Source organism: Pristiophorus japonicus, chromosome 3, assembly GCF_044704955.1.
Source record: "Pristiophorus japonicus isolate sPriJap1 chromosome 3, sPriJap1.hap1, whole genome shotgun sequence".
NCBI lineage: Eukaryota > Metazoa > Chordata > Chondrichthyes > Pristiophoridae > Pristiophorus > Pristiophorus japonicus.
The window spans coordinates 266,562,850-266,580,633 of record NC_091979.1 but is presented as its reverse complement, the minus strand read 5'-3'; the positions used below and the strand labels follow the sequence as shown (position 1 = coordinate 266,580,633).

The following is a 17,784-nucleotide window of genomic DNA, read 5'->3' as shown; positions in this document are numbered from 1 at the left end:
GATTTGTGAAAGGGAAATCATGCTTGACAAATCTGGAATTTTTTGAGGATGTTTCCAGTAGAGTGGACAAGGGAGAACCAGTTGATGTGGTGTATTTGGACTTTCAGAAGGCTTTCGACAAGGTCCCACACAAGAGATTAATGTGCAAAGTTAAAGCACATGGGATTGGGGGTAGTGTGCTGACGTGGATTGAGAACTGGTTGTCAGACAGGAAGCAAAGAGGAGTAAATGGGTACTTTTCAGAATGGCAGGCAGTGACTAGTGGGGTACCGCAAGGTTCTGTGCTGGGGCCCCAGCTGTTTACATTGCACATTAATGATTTAGACGAGGGGATTAAATGTAGTATCTCCAAATTTGCAGATGACACTAAGTTGGGTGGCAGTGTGAGCTGCGTGGAGGATGCTATGAGGCTGCAGAGTGACTTGGATAGGTTAGGTGAGTGGGCAAATGAATGGCAGATGAAGTATAATGTGGATAAATGTGAGGTAATCCACTTTGGTGGTAAAAACAGAGAGACAGACTATTATTTGAATGGTGACAGATTAGGAAAAGGGGAGGTGCAACGAGACCTGGGTGTCATGATACATCAGTCATTGAAGGTTGACATACAGGTACTGCAGGCGGTTAAGAAAGCAAATGGCATGTTGGCCTTCATAGCGAGGGGATTTGAGTACAGGGGCAGGGAGGAGGTGTTGCTACAGTTGTACAGGGCCTTGGTGAGGCCACACCTGGAGTATTGTGTACAGTTTTGGTCTCCTAACTTGAGGAAGGACATTCTTGGTATTGAGGGAGTGCAGCGAAGATTCACCAGACTGATTCCTGGGATGGTGGGACTGACCTATCAAGAAAGACTGGATCAACTGGGCTTGTATTCACTGGAGTTCAGAAGAATGAGAGGGGACCTCATAGAAACGTTTAAAATTCTGACGGGTTTAGACAGGTTAGATACAGGAAGAATGTTCCCAATGTTGGGGAAGTCCAGAACCAGGGGTCACAGTCTAAGGATAAGGGGTAAGCCATTTAGGACCGAGATGAGGAGAAACTTCTTCATCCAGAGACTGGTGAACCTGTGGAATTCTCTACCACAGAAAGTAGTTGAGGCCAATTCACTAAATATATTCAAAAGGGAGTTAGATGAAGTCCTTACTACTCGGGGGATCAAGGGGTATGGCGAGAAAGCAGGAAGGGGGTACTGAAGTGCATGTTCAGCCATGAACTCATTGAATGGCGGTGCAGGCTAGAAGGGCTGAATGGCCTACTCCTGCGCCTATTTTCTATGTTTCTATGTATTCACTGGAGTTCAGAAGAATGAGAGGGGATCTCATAGAAACGTTTAAAATTCTGACGGGTTTAGACAGGTTAGATGCAGGAAGAATGTTCCCAATGTTGGGGAAGTCCAGAACCAGGGGTCACAGTCTAAGGATAAGGGGTAAGCCATTTCGGACCGAGATGAGGAGAAACTTCTTCACCCAGAGAGTGGTGAACCTGTGGAATTCTCTAACACAGAAAGTTGTTGAGGCCAATTCACTAAATATATTCAAAAAGGAGTTAGATGAAGTCCTTACTACTAGGGGGATCAAGGGGTATGGCGAGAAAGCAGGAATGGGGTACTGAAGTTGCGTGTTCAGCCATGAACTCATTGAATGGCGGTGCAGGCTCGAAGGGCCGAATGGCCTACTCCTGCACCTATTTTCTATGTTTCTATTAGCCCAGAACAGTAGCAAAGTGGTTGTTACTGGATTAATAATCCAGAGGCCTGGTCTAATAAGCTGACGACATCAGTTCAAATCCCTCCACGGCAGCTGGGGAATTTTACATTGTTCATTAAATTTATCTGCAATAAAAAGCTAGTATCAGTAATGGTGACCATGAAACTATCGGATAGTCATTAAAAACCCATCTGGTTCATTAGTGTCCTTTCAGGAAGGAAATTGCTGGTCTGGCCTACATATACAATGTGGTTGATTCTTAACTGCCCTCTGAAAGCCACTTAGTTGTACCAAACCGTTACAAAGAACAGTTCAAGAAGATGGCTGAGTGTCCCCTTCAAGGGCAATGGGGGATGGGCAATAAATGTTAGCCTTGTGGGCAATCCCAGAAATTTAAAAGATCAGAGCTTGGCAATTAAACTCCCCAGTCAAATAGCCCAAGATTGTATGTTCACAGATGAATGGGTGAGGTAGCTTGTGGAACTACTTAGCAATAACCCTTAAAGAAAAAGGGGAGAAAAGGTTTGGCCCTCGGTCCAGACTTCTGTTGTAAGATCTCTTCAGAAATCAGCTGTGAATAACCAATGCTTCATGCTTTTATATTGCAGTTATGTGCCTTGTGGAGAAATGCAGTCAGCACAGAATTAATGAGGAAAATGTCCTTCTGTGCTGTCACTTTCTATAAAATATTTGGAGTGAACTGATGACACTATTAGTCATTAAACTGAGATTGGAGCTGTTGCTAGTCAACCAATTTTTCTTGATCCCTGCTTCCAGCCCCACTCTCGGGAGCAGATTTGGCTAGTGCATTAGCCTCCATAATATTGCACTACTGCAAATGCTACCTGTGGGGGTTTAGCTCATCAAAATGAATTAAGTGAAGGAAATTAATAAACATTTACCCTGGACTATCAGTCCATAGAGAGGACAAATCTTGCTCTGTAGTGTTGTAATGTTCTGCACCAACGTGCAATTATGTAGACAAAGATGATACACGTTGCATTCTCTAATAACGGTAGAAGCACTAAATACAACCTCACTTGGACCGAGGGAAAAGCAGGGAAGGACCCAAAACTGCTGAACTCTTGGCAGTTAAACAAAAATAAAAGTTTGTGTAGGCCATCAACGGCTTTTAATTAATTGTTGGGTGGTTGGAGTCATTGGCACAGTTGGCATTTATTGCCCAATCCCATTACCCAGAAGTGGTGGTGGTGGGGCCTACCACAATGTCCCACACTGCTTTACAACCAATGCCGTGCTTTTGAAATGTAGTCACTTTTAAGAGAGATGATGGTGATCGTATGCATGTGCTGCCCTTGTCGTTCTGGGTGATGGAGGTCGCTGGTTTGTGATGTGCTACTGAAGACTTGGTTGAGTTGCTGCAGTGCCTCCTGTTGATAGTACACACTGTAGTCTTGGTACACCGGTGGTGGATGAGGGCAGTCCTAGAACACCAGTGGTGGATTGGGTGCCAATAAAGCAGACTACTGTAGTGTCCTGGATTGTCTGGAGCTTGTTGAATATTGCAGTTGCAAGCATCCAGGCAACTGGAGAGTATTCCACTGCAATCCTGACTTGTGCCTTTTAGGCTTTAGGGAGTCATTAGCTGCAGAATACCCAGTGGCGGTGATGTGCTTCAGTAGCATTTATGTAGCTGGTTCAGTTGAGTTTCCGTAGTGAGCACACCACCCCCCCCCCACGATGTTAATTGAGGATTTGGCAATGGTAATGCCATTTAATATTAGTTAGACGCTCTTGTTGGAAATGGTCATTGCCTGGCCCTTGTATGGCACAAATGTTCATCACACATCAGCCAAAGCCTGGATATTGTCCAGGTCCCAATTGCATATAGACATTGACTGCTTCATTATGAGTAATTGCAAATGGAATGGAATGCACTGCAAGCTGAAGATCATTGGACCTGGGGCTCTCCTCTAAATAACTCCTGCAACAATGTCCTGGGGCTGAGTTCATTGGTTTCCAATAACAATCTTCCTTTGTGCCTGGTATGTTTCCAGTAAGGGAAGAGTTTCCCCCTGATCCCCATTGATTCCAATTTTACTAGGGCTCCTTGAAGCCACATTGAGCAATAGATAATCAAGTTTGATGGTGGTTTTGAGTGGGGCAAAAATCTCATCAGACTACGGTGTGAAATTAACAGATCATTGCTTCAATATGATAGTAAGTAAAAACTGATTTTAATAATCTAGTCTTTCATATGAAATGAGAGGAAACCTTGCAATAATCTCCACCTCAAACTCTCACCATCACATATCATCCTTTTATAACTTCATTGCTGTTATAAAAACAGAAAATGCTGTTAAATACTCAGGTCAGGCAGCAACTGTGGCGACAGAAACAGAATTAACATTTCAAGTCGATGACCCTTCATCAGAACCAGACTGATTCCTGTGATGAGGGGATTGTCTTATGAGGAGAAACTGAGTAGACAAGCCCTATATTCTCTCGAGCTTAGAAAAATGAGAGGTGATCGCATTGAAACACAAAATTCTTACAGGGCGTGACAGGGTAGATGTTTCCTCTGGATGGGGAGTCTAGACGCAGGGGTCAGAATAAGGGATCGGCTATTTAGGACTGAAGAAATTTCTTCATTCAGAGGGTAGTGAATCTTTGGAATTATCTACCCCAGAGGGCTGTGAAGGCTCAGTCGTTGAGTATATTCAAGACAGAGATCGAAAAAATGTTGGTTATTAAGGGAATCAACGGATAGAATCAAGCAAGAGGAGATAGCAGAGGCTCTGACCATTTTCCAATCCTCCCTGGCTACAGGTGTAGTGCTGGAGGACTGCTATCATTGTACCTTTGTTTATAAAGGGAGGAAACCGAGTAATTACTGGCCTAACCTCAGTGGTGAGAAAGTTATTGGAAAAAATTCTGAGGGACAGGATAAATCTTTATTTAGAAAGATACAGATTAATCAAGGACAGTCACCATGGATTTGTTAAGAGTAGGTAGTGTCTTGAGTAACTTGATTGAATTTTTTGAGGAGGTTAACAGTCGATGAGGGTAGTGCGTTTGATGCAGTGTATATGGATTTTAGCAAGGCTTATGACAAGATCCCACATGGCAGACTGGTCACAAAAGTCAAAGCCCATGGGATCCAAGGCAAGTCGCAAGCTGGATCCAAAATTGGCTCAGAGGCAGGAAGCAAAGGGTAATGGTTGATGGGTGTTTGTGTGTGACTGGAAGGATGTTTCCAGTGGGATTCTGCAGGGCTCAGTACTGGATCCCTTGTTTTGTCTGGTATACATCAATGATTTAGACCTGAATGTAGGGGGCATGATTAAGAACAGATGATACAAAAGTTGGCTATGTGGTTGACAATGAAGAAAGCTGTAGACTGCGGGAAGATATCAGTGGACTGGTCAGGTTGGCAGAACTGAAGCAAATGGATTTCAATCCAGAGAAGTGTGAGGTAATGTATTTGGGGAGGACGAACAAGGCAAGGGAATTTCTCTCTTGGGCAGTCCCTCTGAATAGAGTATGATTTGCTTCCACACTGAGTTCTCAGGTGACTGATGAGTTCAATGCAGGATCTACAGTTTCTGTCAGGTGGGGCAGACAGTGGTTGAAGGAAGGGACGAGTGGGTGGGTTGCCGTGCGCTTCTTCCGCTTGGCTTCCGCATGCTCCCGCCGAAGAGACTCGAAGTGCTCGGCTTCTTCCCAGATGCTTCTCCACTTGGGCTTGGGATTCCTGGGTGTCAGTGAGAATGTTGCACTTTTCCCTCCTCTTTTCTTCCCCCATCCCACCAAGGAGGCTTTGAAGCCTTTCCTCTGCCCACCTGGGACACTCTTGCTGTGTCAGAGCGGAGTCTCGTGTCAGGCATGCGGGCGATGTGGCCCTGCCAGCGGAGCTGATCGAGCATGGTCAATACTTCGATGCTGGCCTGAGTGACAACACTGATGTTGGTGTGCCTATCCTGCCAATGGATTTGCAGGATCTTGCAAAGGCAGCGTTGGTGGTACTTCTCCAGTGATTTGAGGTGCCTGCTATACATTGTCCATGTCTCTGAAGGATATAGGAAGGCTGGTATCAGTACTGCTCTCTAGACCATGAGCTTGGTGGCAGGTTTGAGGTCCTGGACTTCCAAAACCCTCTTCCTCAGGCGACCGAAGGCTGCACTGGACTGAGTCATCGACATCTGGCCTTGACGACCTGAGGTATGGAAAATGGTCCACATTGTCCAAGGCCTTGTCATGGATCTTGATAATCAGAGGGCAGTACTGTGTGGCGGGGCAAGTTGGTGGAGAACCTTTGTCTTACGGATGTTTAATGTAAGGCCCATACTCGTATGCATCGGTGAAGGTGTTGCCGATGGTTTGGAGTTTGACGTCAGAGTGCGCAAACACAAGCATCATCTGCCTATTGTAAATCGATGACAGATGGGACGGCCTTGGATCGGGACTGGAGGCGATGGGAGATGGAACAATTTCTCGTTTATTCTGTAGATTGGCTCCATGCCAGCGGGGATCTTACTGAGGGTGAGATGGAGCATTGCAGCAAGGAAGATCAAGAAGAGCGTTGGTGCGATGACACAGCCTTGCTTGACCCCGGCCCGCACGTGTATTGGATCTGTGGTTGGTCTGTTGGTCAAGATCACGGCTTGCATGTCATCGTGAAGCAGGCGGAGGATGGTGACGAACTTTTGAATGCAGCCGAATTTGAGGAGGACATTCCATAATCCCTCATGGTGACAGTGTCACAGAAGACCATGTACAGCTCCCTGCATTTCTCTTGGATTTGACACACAGTGAAGATCATGTCCATTGTGCCCCTTATTGGGCAGAATCCATATTGCGACTCTGGGAGGAGCTCTTCAGCCACTGAGGAGGAGGCCATTGAGGAAGATTCTTGCAATGACTTTCGTTGTGGCAGACAGCAGGGAAACCCCTCTGTAATTACCACAATCAGACCTGTCACCTTTCTTGTAGATTGTCATGATTACAACGTCTGAGATCTCCTGGCATGCTCTCCTCCTTCCAAATAAGAGAAATGAGTTCATGGATTTGTGCCAACAGTGCTTCTCCGCCGTGCCTTAATGCTTCGGCGGAGATTCCATCTGCTCCCGACATCTTGCTGTTCTTCAGTTGTCGGATGGCCTTTTCAACCTCATGCCAGGCTGGGGTTGTGCTGAGGTGGTGGCGGGTAGCTTGCTGTGGGATGGAGTCGAGGACACTCGTGTCGAAGACAGAGCCTCGAACGGCTCCTTCCAGTGGGCACTGACTGTCTCTCTGTCCTTGATGAGTACCTCTCCGGTCTTGGCCTTTAGTGGGGAAGGACCTTGGATGCTTGGGCCGTAAATGGTCTTGACTTCGCTAAAGAATCCACGCACATCATGATTGTCGGCTAGTTACTGGATCTCCTATACTTTTTCCACCCACCATCTGTTCTTTACACATTAAATGGTAGGACACTAAAGTGTAGAGGAACAAAAGGAGATTGGAGGGCATGCCCACAGATTCCTGAAGGTAGCAGGCCAGGTAGATAAGGTGGTTAAGCAGGCATGTGAAATACCTGCCTTTATTAGCCGAGGCATAGAATACAAGAGCAGGGAGGTTATGCTTGAACTGTATAAAACACTAGTTAGGCCACAGCTACAGTACTGCATGCAGTTCTGGTCACATTGCAGGAAGGACGTGATTGCATTAGAGAGGGTACAGAGGTGATTTACGAGGATGTTGCCTGGGCTGGAGAATTTTAGCTATAAGGAAAGATTGGATAGGCTGAAGTTGATTTCTATGGAACGGAGGATGCCGAGGGGTGACCTGATTGAGGTGTATAAAATTATGGGGGGGTCGAGATAGAGTGAACAGGAAGGACCTATTTCCCTTAGCAGAGGGTTCAACAACCAGAGGCCATAGATTGAAAGTAATTGGTAGGAGGTTTAGAGGAGATTTAAGGGAAATTTCTTTCACCCAGAGGGTGGTGGGGGTCTGGAACTCTCTGCCTGAAAGGGTGGTAGAGGCAGCAACCTTCACCACATTTAAAAAGTACTTGGATATGCACTTAAAGTGTCGTAACTTACAAGGCTACGGACCTGGAGTTGGAAAGTAGGATTAGGCTGGCTAGCTCTAGGTCAGCCGGCGCGGACATGACGGTCCGGAATGGCCTCCTTCCATGCTGTAAAATGCTACGATCCGATGATATGGGGATAGTGCAGGAAAGTGGAGTTGAGCTAGATCAGCAGCCATGCTCTTATTGAATGGCAGAGCAGGCTCGAGGGGCCGATTTCTTTTGTTCTTACTCAGCAGCCCCAAAGGGTACTTTTAATTTTAAATACCTTAGCCAGCATCAGTCTCTTAGCTGTTGAAATGTGTAGGAATTGCTGTATAAACAAAATGAAAATATGAAGTTTTGCTTTAACGTTTTTTATTAAAATAATATACATCCCTCATGTCAAAATACACTGGAGTATATCTACTTTTGAAGCATGTGTATTTTTTTTTAAAAACACTCCAAAGAAACCACACTACTGTGACAAAACAATAAATAAGCACATTAAAACATTTAAAAGTTATAATACCAGGAGTTTATTACAGGAATGGACAATTTTGTTTGCTTAGAAATTCTCTGCAACATAGAGGCTGATATCAGACCACAGTTAAGACACTCGGGAACCTGCTTCAGATGTCACGTTTACAGCCAATACAGTCTAACTACAGTACATTTATGAAAAACACAGGCACTGGCTATAGGATCAGACTAATGCTACATCAGATTTAAGTCAAGCTTGCTTTCAGGCCCCTTTCACTTATTGTATTTCAGTTACAGGTAATTTTCATTAGGGCCTTGTCTCTTTGGTAATGAGACGCGATGAGGGAAAAAAATACTCCTTTTCTTGATAGTTTACAGGTTGGAGATTAACGGAATACTTTAAGAGTGAAATAATCACGAGATATTAAAGTCCCTTCAACTAGACTTGAGTTGTGTGGACATGTTCTATAAAACCTTAGAAGCAATGAAAATGAATTTTAAAAACCGTTTTAAGGAGTGCTTGGTTCAGTTTGAATCGCAACTTCCGTTGGAGGCAGTTTCCCTGTATGGCAGAGAAGACACAAACTAGGCCAAAATACAACTCACTATCCCGCAGACTAATACAATTCAGTGCAACACTAACCAAGTGTGAACTCTTAAGTTGTGTGGCATTACATGTGCTTAAGTTACATATAGTGTACAACTCTCCTCTAGTTATACAGCAGATCAAACCATTTGGAACAGGGCCGCTTTGAGCCCATTACAATTAACTGGGATTACAATGCCCCTAGCCTAATATGTACTACCACAATTAATATTGCACATTGGCCTGTTCAGTAGTTAATGCTCCAGTAGCTTAATGAAGAAAAATTCAGGATTACCCAGATTGGTGTATAACAATTATCACCAGAAAACCTCAAATCCCAAGTTATTTGTTAAAGGCTGCATACAAAACTGCAGATATGTTTTAAAGGGTTTCCTGTCATAACTTTTGTAGCGTATTTCACTTAGTCAAGGTGAGACAGATTGTAGCCTGGTGGCTAAATCTGGATTATCCTTGTCTGGCACTGTGTAAACATATCTTTCAGCTGGGGGTGTTGACCATCATTTACACTATCGGGGGTTCGCTGGACCTTGCCCACAGCAAAGTTTACCCCCTGGATCAGTCCTGCCTGGGTCATGCTCGCTACCTGGACCATCGAGCTTCGGATCTTCGCAAATGGCGAAACAGCCCTGCTGCCTCCATCATCTGCCGAGGAAGGAGTAGCTTGCAAACCAGCCTCCTCTTCGGGTGGATTGGATATACAGGATGGACTGTTGCTAGTTGATGCAGCAGGATCTGGTGGTTCTACTGAAAGAAAAGGTAGATTCGAGGTAGCTGAGGATACATCCAGCTTGGAGGGCCTTGATAAGTGCGGCCCCGTTACCTCTGGGTCAGTTTTAGACTCATCGCCCAAGATGCTGTTGCGTTGTTCTTGTTGCTGCTGATGGAAAACAAGGTCTGCGACAGGAACTTCCGGAGTTTTGTGCTGTGCATCTTCTACAAACTGGTGACAATAAACATCAATGGGAGTGTTGAAATCAACCAGTAAATCCTCATCGGCACTCGCTGCTTTATCAGAAGGCTGGACGTCGACCTTGACTTTACTCATTTGTTCAGGATCGCGCTGAGTTAGGTGAATGTCCGAAGGATTGCTTGGAATACTAAAATCTGAGCTGCTAATAGACTGTGATCGACTCCCTAACCGCGACCGAGGGCCTGTGGCAACAATACCGCAGCTGGGAAGAACGTAGTCACACTGCCCCACATCTTCAGAGTCTGTTAGCTGGCAATCGTCTTCGGATTTGGAATTGGAGAGGAAATCATCAGATTCGTAAGAGTCTGTGTCTGAAGAGATCTCAATGTCTGAATCGGTATCATCTTTAGAGACCACTACTGGTGAACCCGAGCTCCCCAAGCTACTATCAGACTTCCACAGATTCACCCGCAGGTTTGGTCTCAAGAAATTGACCTTCATGTCCGGTTTTGGGAAGTTGCCAAGTTTGCGAAGATTTCCAATGGTCACATTGGATTTGGTTTGTTTGACTTTCTGATTAAGGGAGGAAAACTTGTTTATAAGGAAGTTCTTGCCTTGGGTTAGGCTTGTACTGCTTGAAGCCTGACTCTTGGATTGGATGCCAAGGATGTCCTCATGTGGTTTACTGTGTTTCCTGCAACAACATGGAATTCAGTCATTTGCTTTGACAGTTTAGAAGATTTTGTTCAGAAATATTATGAAATGTTTACTACTCTAACCCAAGCGAAACCCAGCAAACCAAATATAGTTGGCTAAATGCACTCACAGCATCGTGTCCAACCTTTTCCAACAGTGGGTTGGATCGGTTTACCACAACAACTTGGGTGTACTGCATATAATTCAATTGCTTTCAAGTTAGGAGTCATTGTAATGAAACGACATGTCCAACTTCTAAACCAGTTTGTGTTTCTTCGAGCTCTTCAACAATGAAATTTCAACCAAGCAAGAATGTTTTTTTTAAAAAAAAAGGAGCTTTTTCTGGGGCATTGGTAATGTAGAAACACATTTCTCATTGACAATACACAGTGACTGGCATCAACCCAACCATTCAAAAGGGGACACTAAAAAATGGAGAACATTTATTGTCACTACTGCCACAATACTTTCCACATTGGAATGCAGAATCATGTGAATATTGATCTCAACCCCCCACCTTCTGTCAAAACATATAACTGATGGATTCCTGAGGTAGGCGAGAAACAATGGTCTGAATGGTTCCAACTGGAAAAGCAGTCCTGTTGGAAGCAGGAAGCACTGGTTAACCAGGTACACTTCCACTGGGAAACACAGCCACTTGGCTGATTGCTATAAGCTTGATGTGTAGATGACCTGTTCCCTGCAGAAGTGAACACACTCCTTCAACAGCACTCACCTCACTCGTGGCGGTGTGCTGGGAATGCGAGGGATGAGGTCAGATGTGATGCAGATAAAAAGTGATGCAGACAAGTATGACGAAAACCAGGGTAATAGATTGGAGAAAAGCTGATTTTGAGGGGCTGAGAATAAAACTTGGGAAAATAAAATAGGCAACAACATTGACAAAAAACAATGTACAACAGCAATGGGAAACATTTAAAACGGTGTTGAACAGAGTGCAGGAACAATATATTCCATTAAAAAGAACAAACTAAACACTAATGAAATTGCATGGATGAATAAAGCCATAAGGGAATAATTAAGGGTAAGGAAAGAGGCATACATTAAGTACATAGACAGCAGGGGAGTGCATGATAAGGGAGAATACAAACAGAGTAGGAAAGAAGTCAAAAAAACAATTAGGAAGGCAAAGAGGAACTATGAAATTAAATCAAGGAACATAAAACACAATAGTAAAATATTTTACAGGCACATCAATAAAAAAAGGTTGGGATGGGAATATGGTCATTAAGGGATAGACTGGATAATCTCACAGATAATGAGAGAGATGGCAGAAATATTAAATTATTTTGCTTCAGTATTTACCAGGGAGATAGAACAGGTGGACATGACATTGGATGATGAGATTAGTAATGAGGTAAGTGCATTTAATATAAAAAGATGGGATATATTAAATAAACTAATCAAATTCAAAGAGGATAAAACCTATGGTCCAGATGGATTGCATCCATGCATTTTAAAAGAATCTAGGGAAGAGATAGCAGAGGCATTACTACATATTAGAAAAAGGTGGACTGGCAGATAGCTAACGCAATAGCTATATTTAAGAAGGGAGATGGAACATGTCCAGGGAATTATAGACCAGTCAGCTTAACATCGGTGGTAGGAAAAATAATGGAATCCTACTAAAGGAGAAATTAGAAGAACGCCTAGAAAACAAAAATATAATGAATAGTCAGCATGGATTTCAAATGGGAAAGTCTTGCTTGACCAACCTCACTGAATTTTTTGAAGAGGTAACAGGGAGAATAGACAATGGTAATACAGTAGATGTAATTTATCTAGATTGTCAAAAGGCCTTCGATAAGGTACACCATAATAGACTGATGAATAAGATCAGAGAATGCAGAGTCAGGGGACTAGTAGCAGAATGGATAGCGAGCTGGCTTCAAGACAGAAAGCAGAGAGTAGGAGTAAAAGTGGCAGAAGGTGGATAGTGGTTTTCCACAAGGATTAGTGCTGGGACCACTGTTGTTCACAATTTATATTAACAATTTAGGCTTTGGAATCAAAAACATAATTTCTAAATTTGCAGAGGACACCAAGTTGGGGGCAATAGTCAATACTGAGGAGGACTGCAACAAATTACAGGACGACATTAATAAACTTGCAGAATGGGCATATAATTGGTACAGGTAATGAAATTCAACACAGGTAAATGTGAGGTATTATATTTTGGTATGAGAAATAGGAAGGTCATTTATTACTTGGAGGGTGTGAGTCTAGGTGGGGTATAGGAACAACGGGATCTTGGAGTACAAATACTCAAATCGGCTAAAGTTGCGACACGGGTTAGCACGGCCATAAAAAAGCAAACCAAGCACTCTGGTTTATTTCTAGAGGTATAGAATTGAAAAGTAGGGAAGTTATGCTGAAACCTGTATCGAACCTTGGTTAGACCACACTTGGAGTACTGCATACAGTTCTGATCGCCATATTATAAAAACGATAGAGGCACTGGAGAGGTTGCTGAGAAGATTTACAAGGATGATACAGGCTGAGCGTCCGAAATCTGGAGTTCTGAAATTTGGAATGTTCCGGGATCCGGATACCGGGCCGATCGGTGGTGGGATCGTCCGGAATATGTTCCAAAATCTGGACCCGCTGCCGTCCTCCTTCCCCCTCCTGCTCGGCTACCGGACCCTCCTCCCTTACCTTGGCCCAGGCGTTTCTGGATTCGAGATGTCAGAAAGACATTCCAAAATCTGGAACGGCCTCAGTCCCGAGGTTTCCGGATTTCGGACGCTATACCTGTACCAGAAATGCAAGGGTAGGTACACATATCAGGAAAGGTTGAACAGGCTGGGTCTCTCTTTTCTCGAAAAAAGGCAGCTGAGGAGTGACCTAATAGAGGTCTTTAAAACTATGAAAGGTTTTGATAGAGTGGATCCAGAGAGAATGGGCCCAAGTTTCCACACGATAACAAACGGGCGCCCCTCCGAGCTGGGCGCCCGTTTTTCGTGCCAGAAAAAAAACGCGCGATTCTGGAGCGCCCTGCAGCTCCATGTCTGCTTGGCGTGGCGCCCAGGGGGCGGAGCCTACCACTCGCGCCGATTTTGTAAGTGGGAGGGGGCGGCTACCATTTAAATTAGTTTTTTTCCTACCGGCAACGCTGCGCGTGCGCGTTGGAGCGTTTGCGCACGTGCAGTGTGAAGGAAACATTGGCACTCGGCCATTTTTGTAGTTCTTTGTAGCTGTTTAATTTTTGAACATTTTTTAATAAAAGCACATTGCCATCAGCACATCAGCACTGAGGCTTCTTGCAGCAGTGAGAAGGCTGCAGGAAGCCTCAGAAAGTTGAGGCAGCCGTTTCCCTCCCCACCCCCCCCCGCGGGAACGAACAGCTTCCTCCTCCTCCCCCCCTCCCCCCCCGCGGGAACGAACAGCTTCCTCCCCCTCCCCCCCCACCCCCCCCCCCGGGAACGAACAGCTTCCTCCTCCCCCCCCCCCCCCGCGGGAACGAACAGCTTCCTCCTCTCCTCCTCCCCCCCCCCCCCCCCCCCGCGGGAACGAACAGCTTCCTCCTCCCCCCCCCCCCCCGCGGGAACGAACAGCTTCCTCCTCTCCTCCTCCTCCTCCCCCCCCCCCCCCCCGCGGGAACGAACAGCTTCCTCCTCTCCTCCTCCCCCCCCCCCCCCCCCCGCGGGAACGAACAGCTTCCTCCTCCTCCCCCCCCCCCCCCCCCCCCCCCGCGGGAACGAACAGCTTCCTCCTCTCCTCCTCCTCCTCCCCCCCCCCCCCCCGCGGGAACGAACAGCTTCCTCCTCTCCTCCTCCTCCTCCCCCCCCCCCCCGCGGGAACGAACAGCTTCCTCCTCTCCTCCTCCTCCCCCCCCCCCCCCCGCGGGAACGAACAGCTTCCTCCTCCCCCCCCCCCCCCCCCCCCACGGGAACGAACAGCTTCCTCCTCCCCCCCCCCCCCCGCGCGGGAACGAACAGCTTCCTCCTCCCCCCCCCCCCCCGCGCGGGAACGAACAGCTTCCTCCTCCCCCCCCCCCCCCGCGCGGGAACGAACAGCTTCCTCCTCCCCCCCCCCCCCCCCGCGCGGGAACGAACAGCTTCCTCCTCCCCCCCCCCCGCGGGAACGAACAGCTTCCTCCTCCCCCCCCCCCCCCCCCCCCGCGGGAACGAACAGCTTCCTCCTCTCCTCCTCTCCCCCCCCCCCCGGCGGGAACGAACAGCTTCCTCCTCCCCCCCCCCCCTCCCCCCGCGGGAACGAACAGCTTCCTCCTCTCCTCCTCCCCCCCCCCCCGGCGGGAACGAACAGCTTCCTCCTCCCCCCCCCCCTCCCCCCGCGGGAACGAACAGCTTCCTCCTCCCCCCCCCCCCTCCCCCCCCCCCCCCTCCCCCCCCCCCGCGGGAACGAACAGCTTCCTCCTCCCCCCCCCCCCTCCCCCCGCGGGAACGAACAGCTTCCTCCTCTCCTCCTCCCCCCCCCCCCGGCGGGAACGAACAGCTTCCTCCTCCCCCCCCCCTCCCCCCGCGGGAACGAACAGCTTCCTCCTCCCCCCCCCCCTCCCCCCCCCCCGCGGGAACGAACAGCTTCCTCCTCCCCCCCCCCCTCCCCCCCCCCGCGGGAACGAACAGCTTCCTCCTCCCCCCCCCCCCCGCGGGAACGAACAGCTTCCTCCTCCTCCTCCCCCCCCCCCCCCCGCGGGAATGAATGGCTTCCTCCTCCCCCCTGCGGGAACGAACAGCTGCTCGATGCATTTAAGGGGAGGCTAGACGAGCTTGAGGGAGAAGGGAATAGAGGGTTATGCTGTTAAGATTTAGATGAGGAAAGACGGGAGGAGGCTCGAGTGGAGCATAAACGCAATCATGGAGTGGTTGGGCCAAATGGCCGGTTTCTGTGCCATATATCCTATGAAATTTTTTAATTTTTTTTGAGTGAAGATGCAGGGTGAGCTGAATGAAAGTGAAATTGGATCATGAGCTGGACACCTCAGTTTTAAGAGAGACTAAATCTTGCGATAACATTTAATCATAGAATCATAGAAATTTACAGCACGGAAGGAGGCCATTTCAGCCTATCGTGTCCGTGCCAGCCAAGAGCTATCCAGCCTAATCCCACTTTCCAGCTCCAGGTCCATAGCCCTGTAGGTTACGGCACTTCAGTGCACATCCAAGTATTTTTTTTTAAAATGTGGTGAGGGTTTCTGCTTCTATCACCCTTTCAGGCAGAAAGTTCCAGACCCCCACTACTCTTTGGGTGAAGAAAAGTCACTTCATATCTCCTCTAAACTTCCCCCCAGTTACTTTAAATCGATGCCCCCTGGTTGTTGACCCCTCTGCCAAGGGAAACAGGTCCTTCCTCTCCACTCTATCCAGGTCCCTCAATTTTATACACCTCAATAAATAAGGTCTCCCTTCAGCCTCCTCCGTTCCAAAGAAAACAGACCCAGCATCTCCAATCTTTCTTCACAGCCAAAATTCTCCTGTCCAGGCAACGTTCTTATAAATCTCCTCTGCACCCTTTCCAGTGCAATCACATCTTTCCTGTAATGCCGTGACCAGAACTGCACACGGTACTCCGGCTGCGATGTAACCAGTGTTTTATACAGTTCAAGCATAACCTCCTTGCTCTTGTATTCCATGCCTTGATTAATGTGTAAAATTGTACAGTTATCCTTATTGCACAGTGATTATGGGTGGTAATGTGCCAAGGGACATAGGCCAAAGAGCAAAGAGTATTCATGCAAGGTGTCCAGGCATCATCAACAAAGGCAGCCCTTTATAAAAATCATTACAAAGACTACTTTTGACAAGTGCAATTTTGTGCATCTTACTTCAAAATAAAACAAATATGTTGGAGAGATTGCAGAAGTGCAGCCAGAAAGTTTGTGGAGCTCAACTATGACAATTATGGGGATAGACTGTTCGAGTGAGGCTTACATCATTAGAGAAGGGCATATCGAGGGTACAGGCATTTTAAACAGATAAAGGAGCTTATCTAGATTAGCAATTACCTGTAACTGCAGAACCAGACCTACAAAATTAATAAACTGAATGTGATTAGTTTATGAAGCCTCCTCTGCTCCCAAAATAGTAACCCGATTTACACCAAAAGTGGTTAATGCTATAAAAGAGATTTAAAAAAAAAACACTGGCACATAATTGCTCCAATTCTTTTGGGACTAAACCATTCAGGATTGAGTAACATAATTATGTTAAATTGTTATCCGACAGTTTCAGTTCCACTGTCTGTGGGCAGTGAGGATATTTAATTTAAAAAATACATTCCTGAAATTTAAATTTTAAAACTCCTCCAGTTACCATTAATAACCATCGTGTATAAAATATTGCTGCCAGATGCTACACTTCTTTCATGGTTGAAGCCCATTTTACTGAACCTGAAAAGCATCTGCTACGCACTTCCGTTTGTTGTGCTTATAACATCGCTACATCACTCTTACAAACACTTCACAAATTTTGTTTGCGGCAAATGTGAAACTTTGACTGCTGATTTTTCATTGTTGTCAGATTAGAACACAGTTGAGAAATGTGGTGGATAAGTGCCTGTTTGTGGGTACTGTATCAAAATCACGCTCCAAGCAAAAAGTTTCTCGAAATACATCTGGAACTAAAAAATCTTTAACATTTTACTATTGATATTAAAAACAGTCACTAATCCCTGGGCAAACAATGCACAATTTTAATGTCTTTGGATTAAATGCAAGATTTTCACTACACACCCACATCACCCCAGAAAACAAGTAATTATCAGTCACACCAGAATCTTTATACCACTTGAGTGCGCTCAAGAGCAAATAAATGATGGTCTGATGGCTTCAAACTGCAATATTCATATTAATATGCCTTTGTTACCGCTAGACTTGACTTGACTATTCCAACGCACGCCTGGCTGGCCTCTCACATTTTACCCGATATAAACTAGAGGTCATTCAAAACTCAGCTGCCTAACTCCATCACCCCTGTACTCGCTGACCTACATCGGCTTCCTGTTAAGCAATGCTTCTTTCAAAATTCTCATCCTTATTTTCAAATCCCTCCATGGCCTTGCCCCTGCCTATTTCTATAACCTCCTCCAGCCCTGCCTGCCCCCTCCCCCCCCCCCCAACTTCCCCCATGATGTCTGCGCTCTTCTAATTCTGCCCTCTTGAGCAACCCTGATTATAAATCTCTCAGCCATTGGTGGCCATGCCTCGGCCCCAAGCTCTGGAATTCACTACCTAAACCATTTCTTCCTCCTTCGAACCTACCTCTTTGACCAAGCTTTTGGTTACCTGCCCTAATTTCTCCTTGTGCGGCTTGATGTCAAATGCTGTTGTGTTCCTCGGGCTCCAACTATTTACGCTGAATTCCACTTGCTATAAGCTGGTTTTTAC

General features: G+C 46.4%; 1 protein-coding gene across 5 annotated transcripts in view; it reads right to left on the bottom strand.

Moving 5' to 3' along the window:
* Positions 1 to 17,784, bottom strand: part of inpp5f (inositol polyphosphate-5-phosphatase F) — a 271,778-nt gene that overhangs the window by 13,659 nt on the left and 240,335 nt on the right. For 2 of the 5 annotated variants that reach the window (XM_070876663.1, XM_070876664.1), the window contains one exon: positions 8,238 to 10,416. The exons of 1 other annotated variant lie outside the window; for it this stretch is intronic. In XM_070876663.1, coding sequence (XP_070732764.1) covers positions 9,246 to 10,416 — 1,171 coding nt within the window. In that variant the 3' untranslated portion in view covers positions 8,238 to 9,245. Of the gene's footprint in view, positions 1 to 8,237; positions 10,417 to 17,784 lie in introns of those variants that run through there. 2 more of the 5 variants (XM_070876666.1, XM_070876667.1) reach the window with 1 other exon arrangement.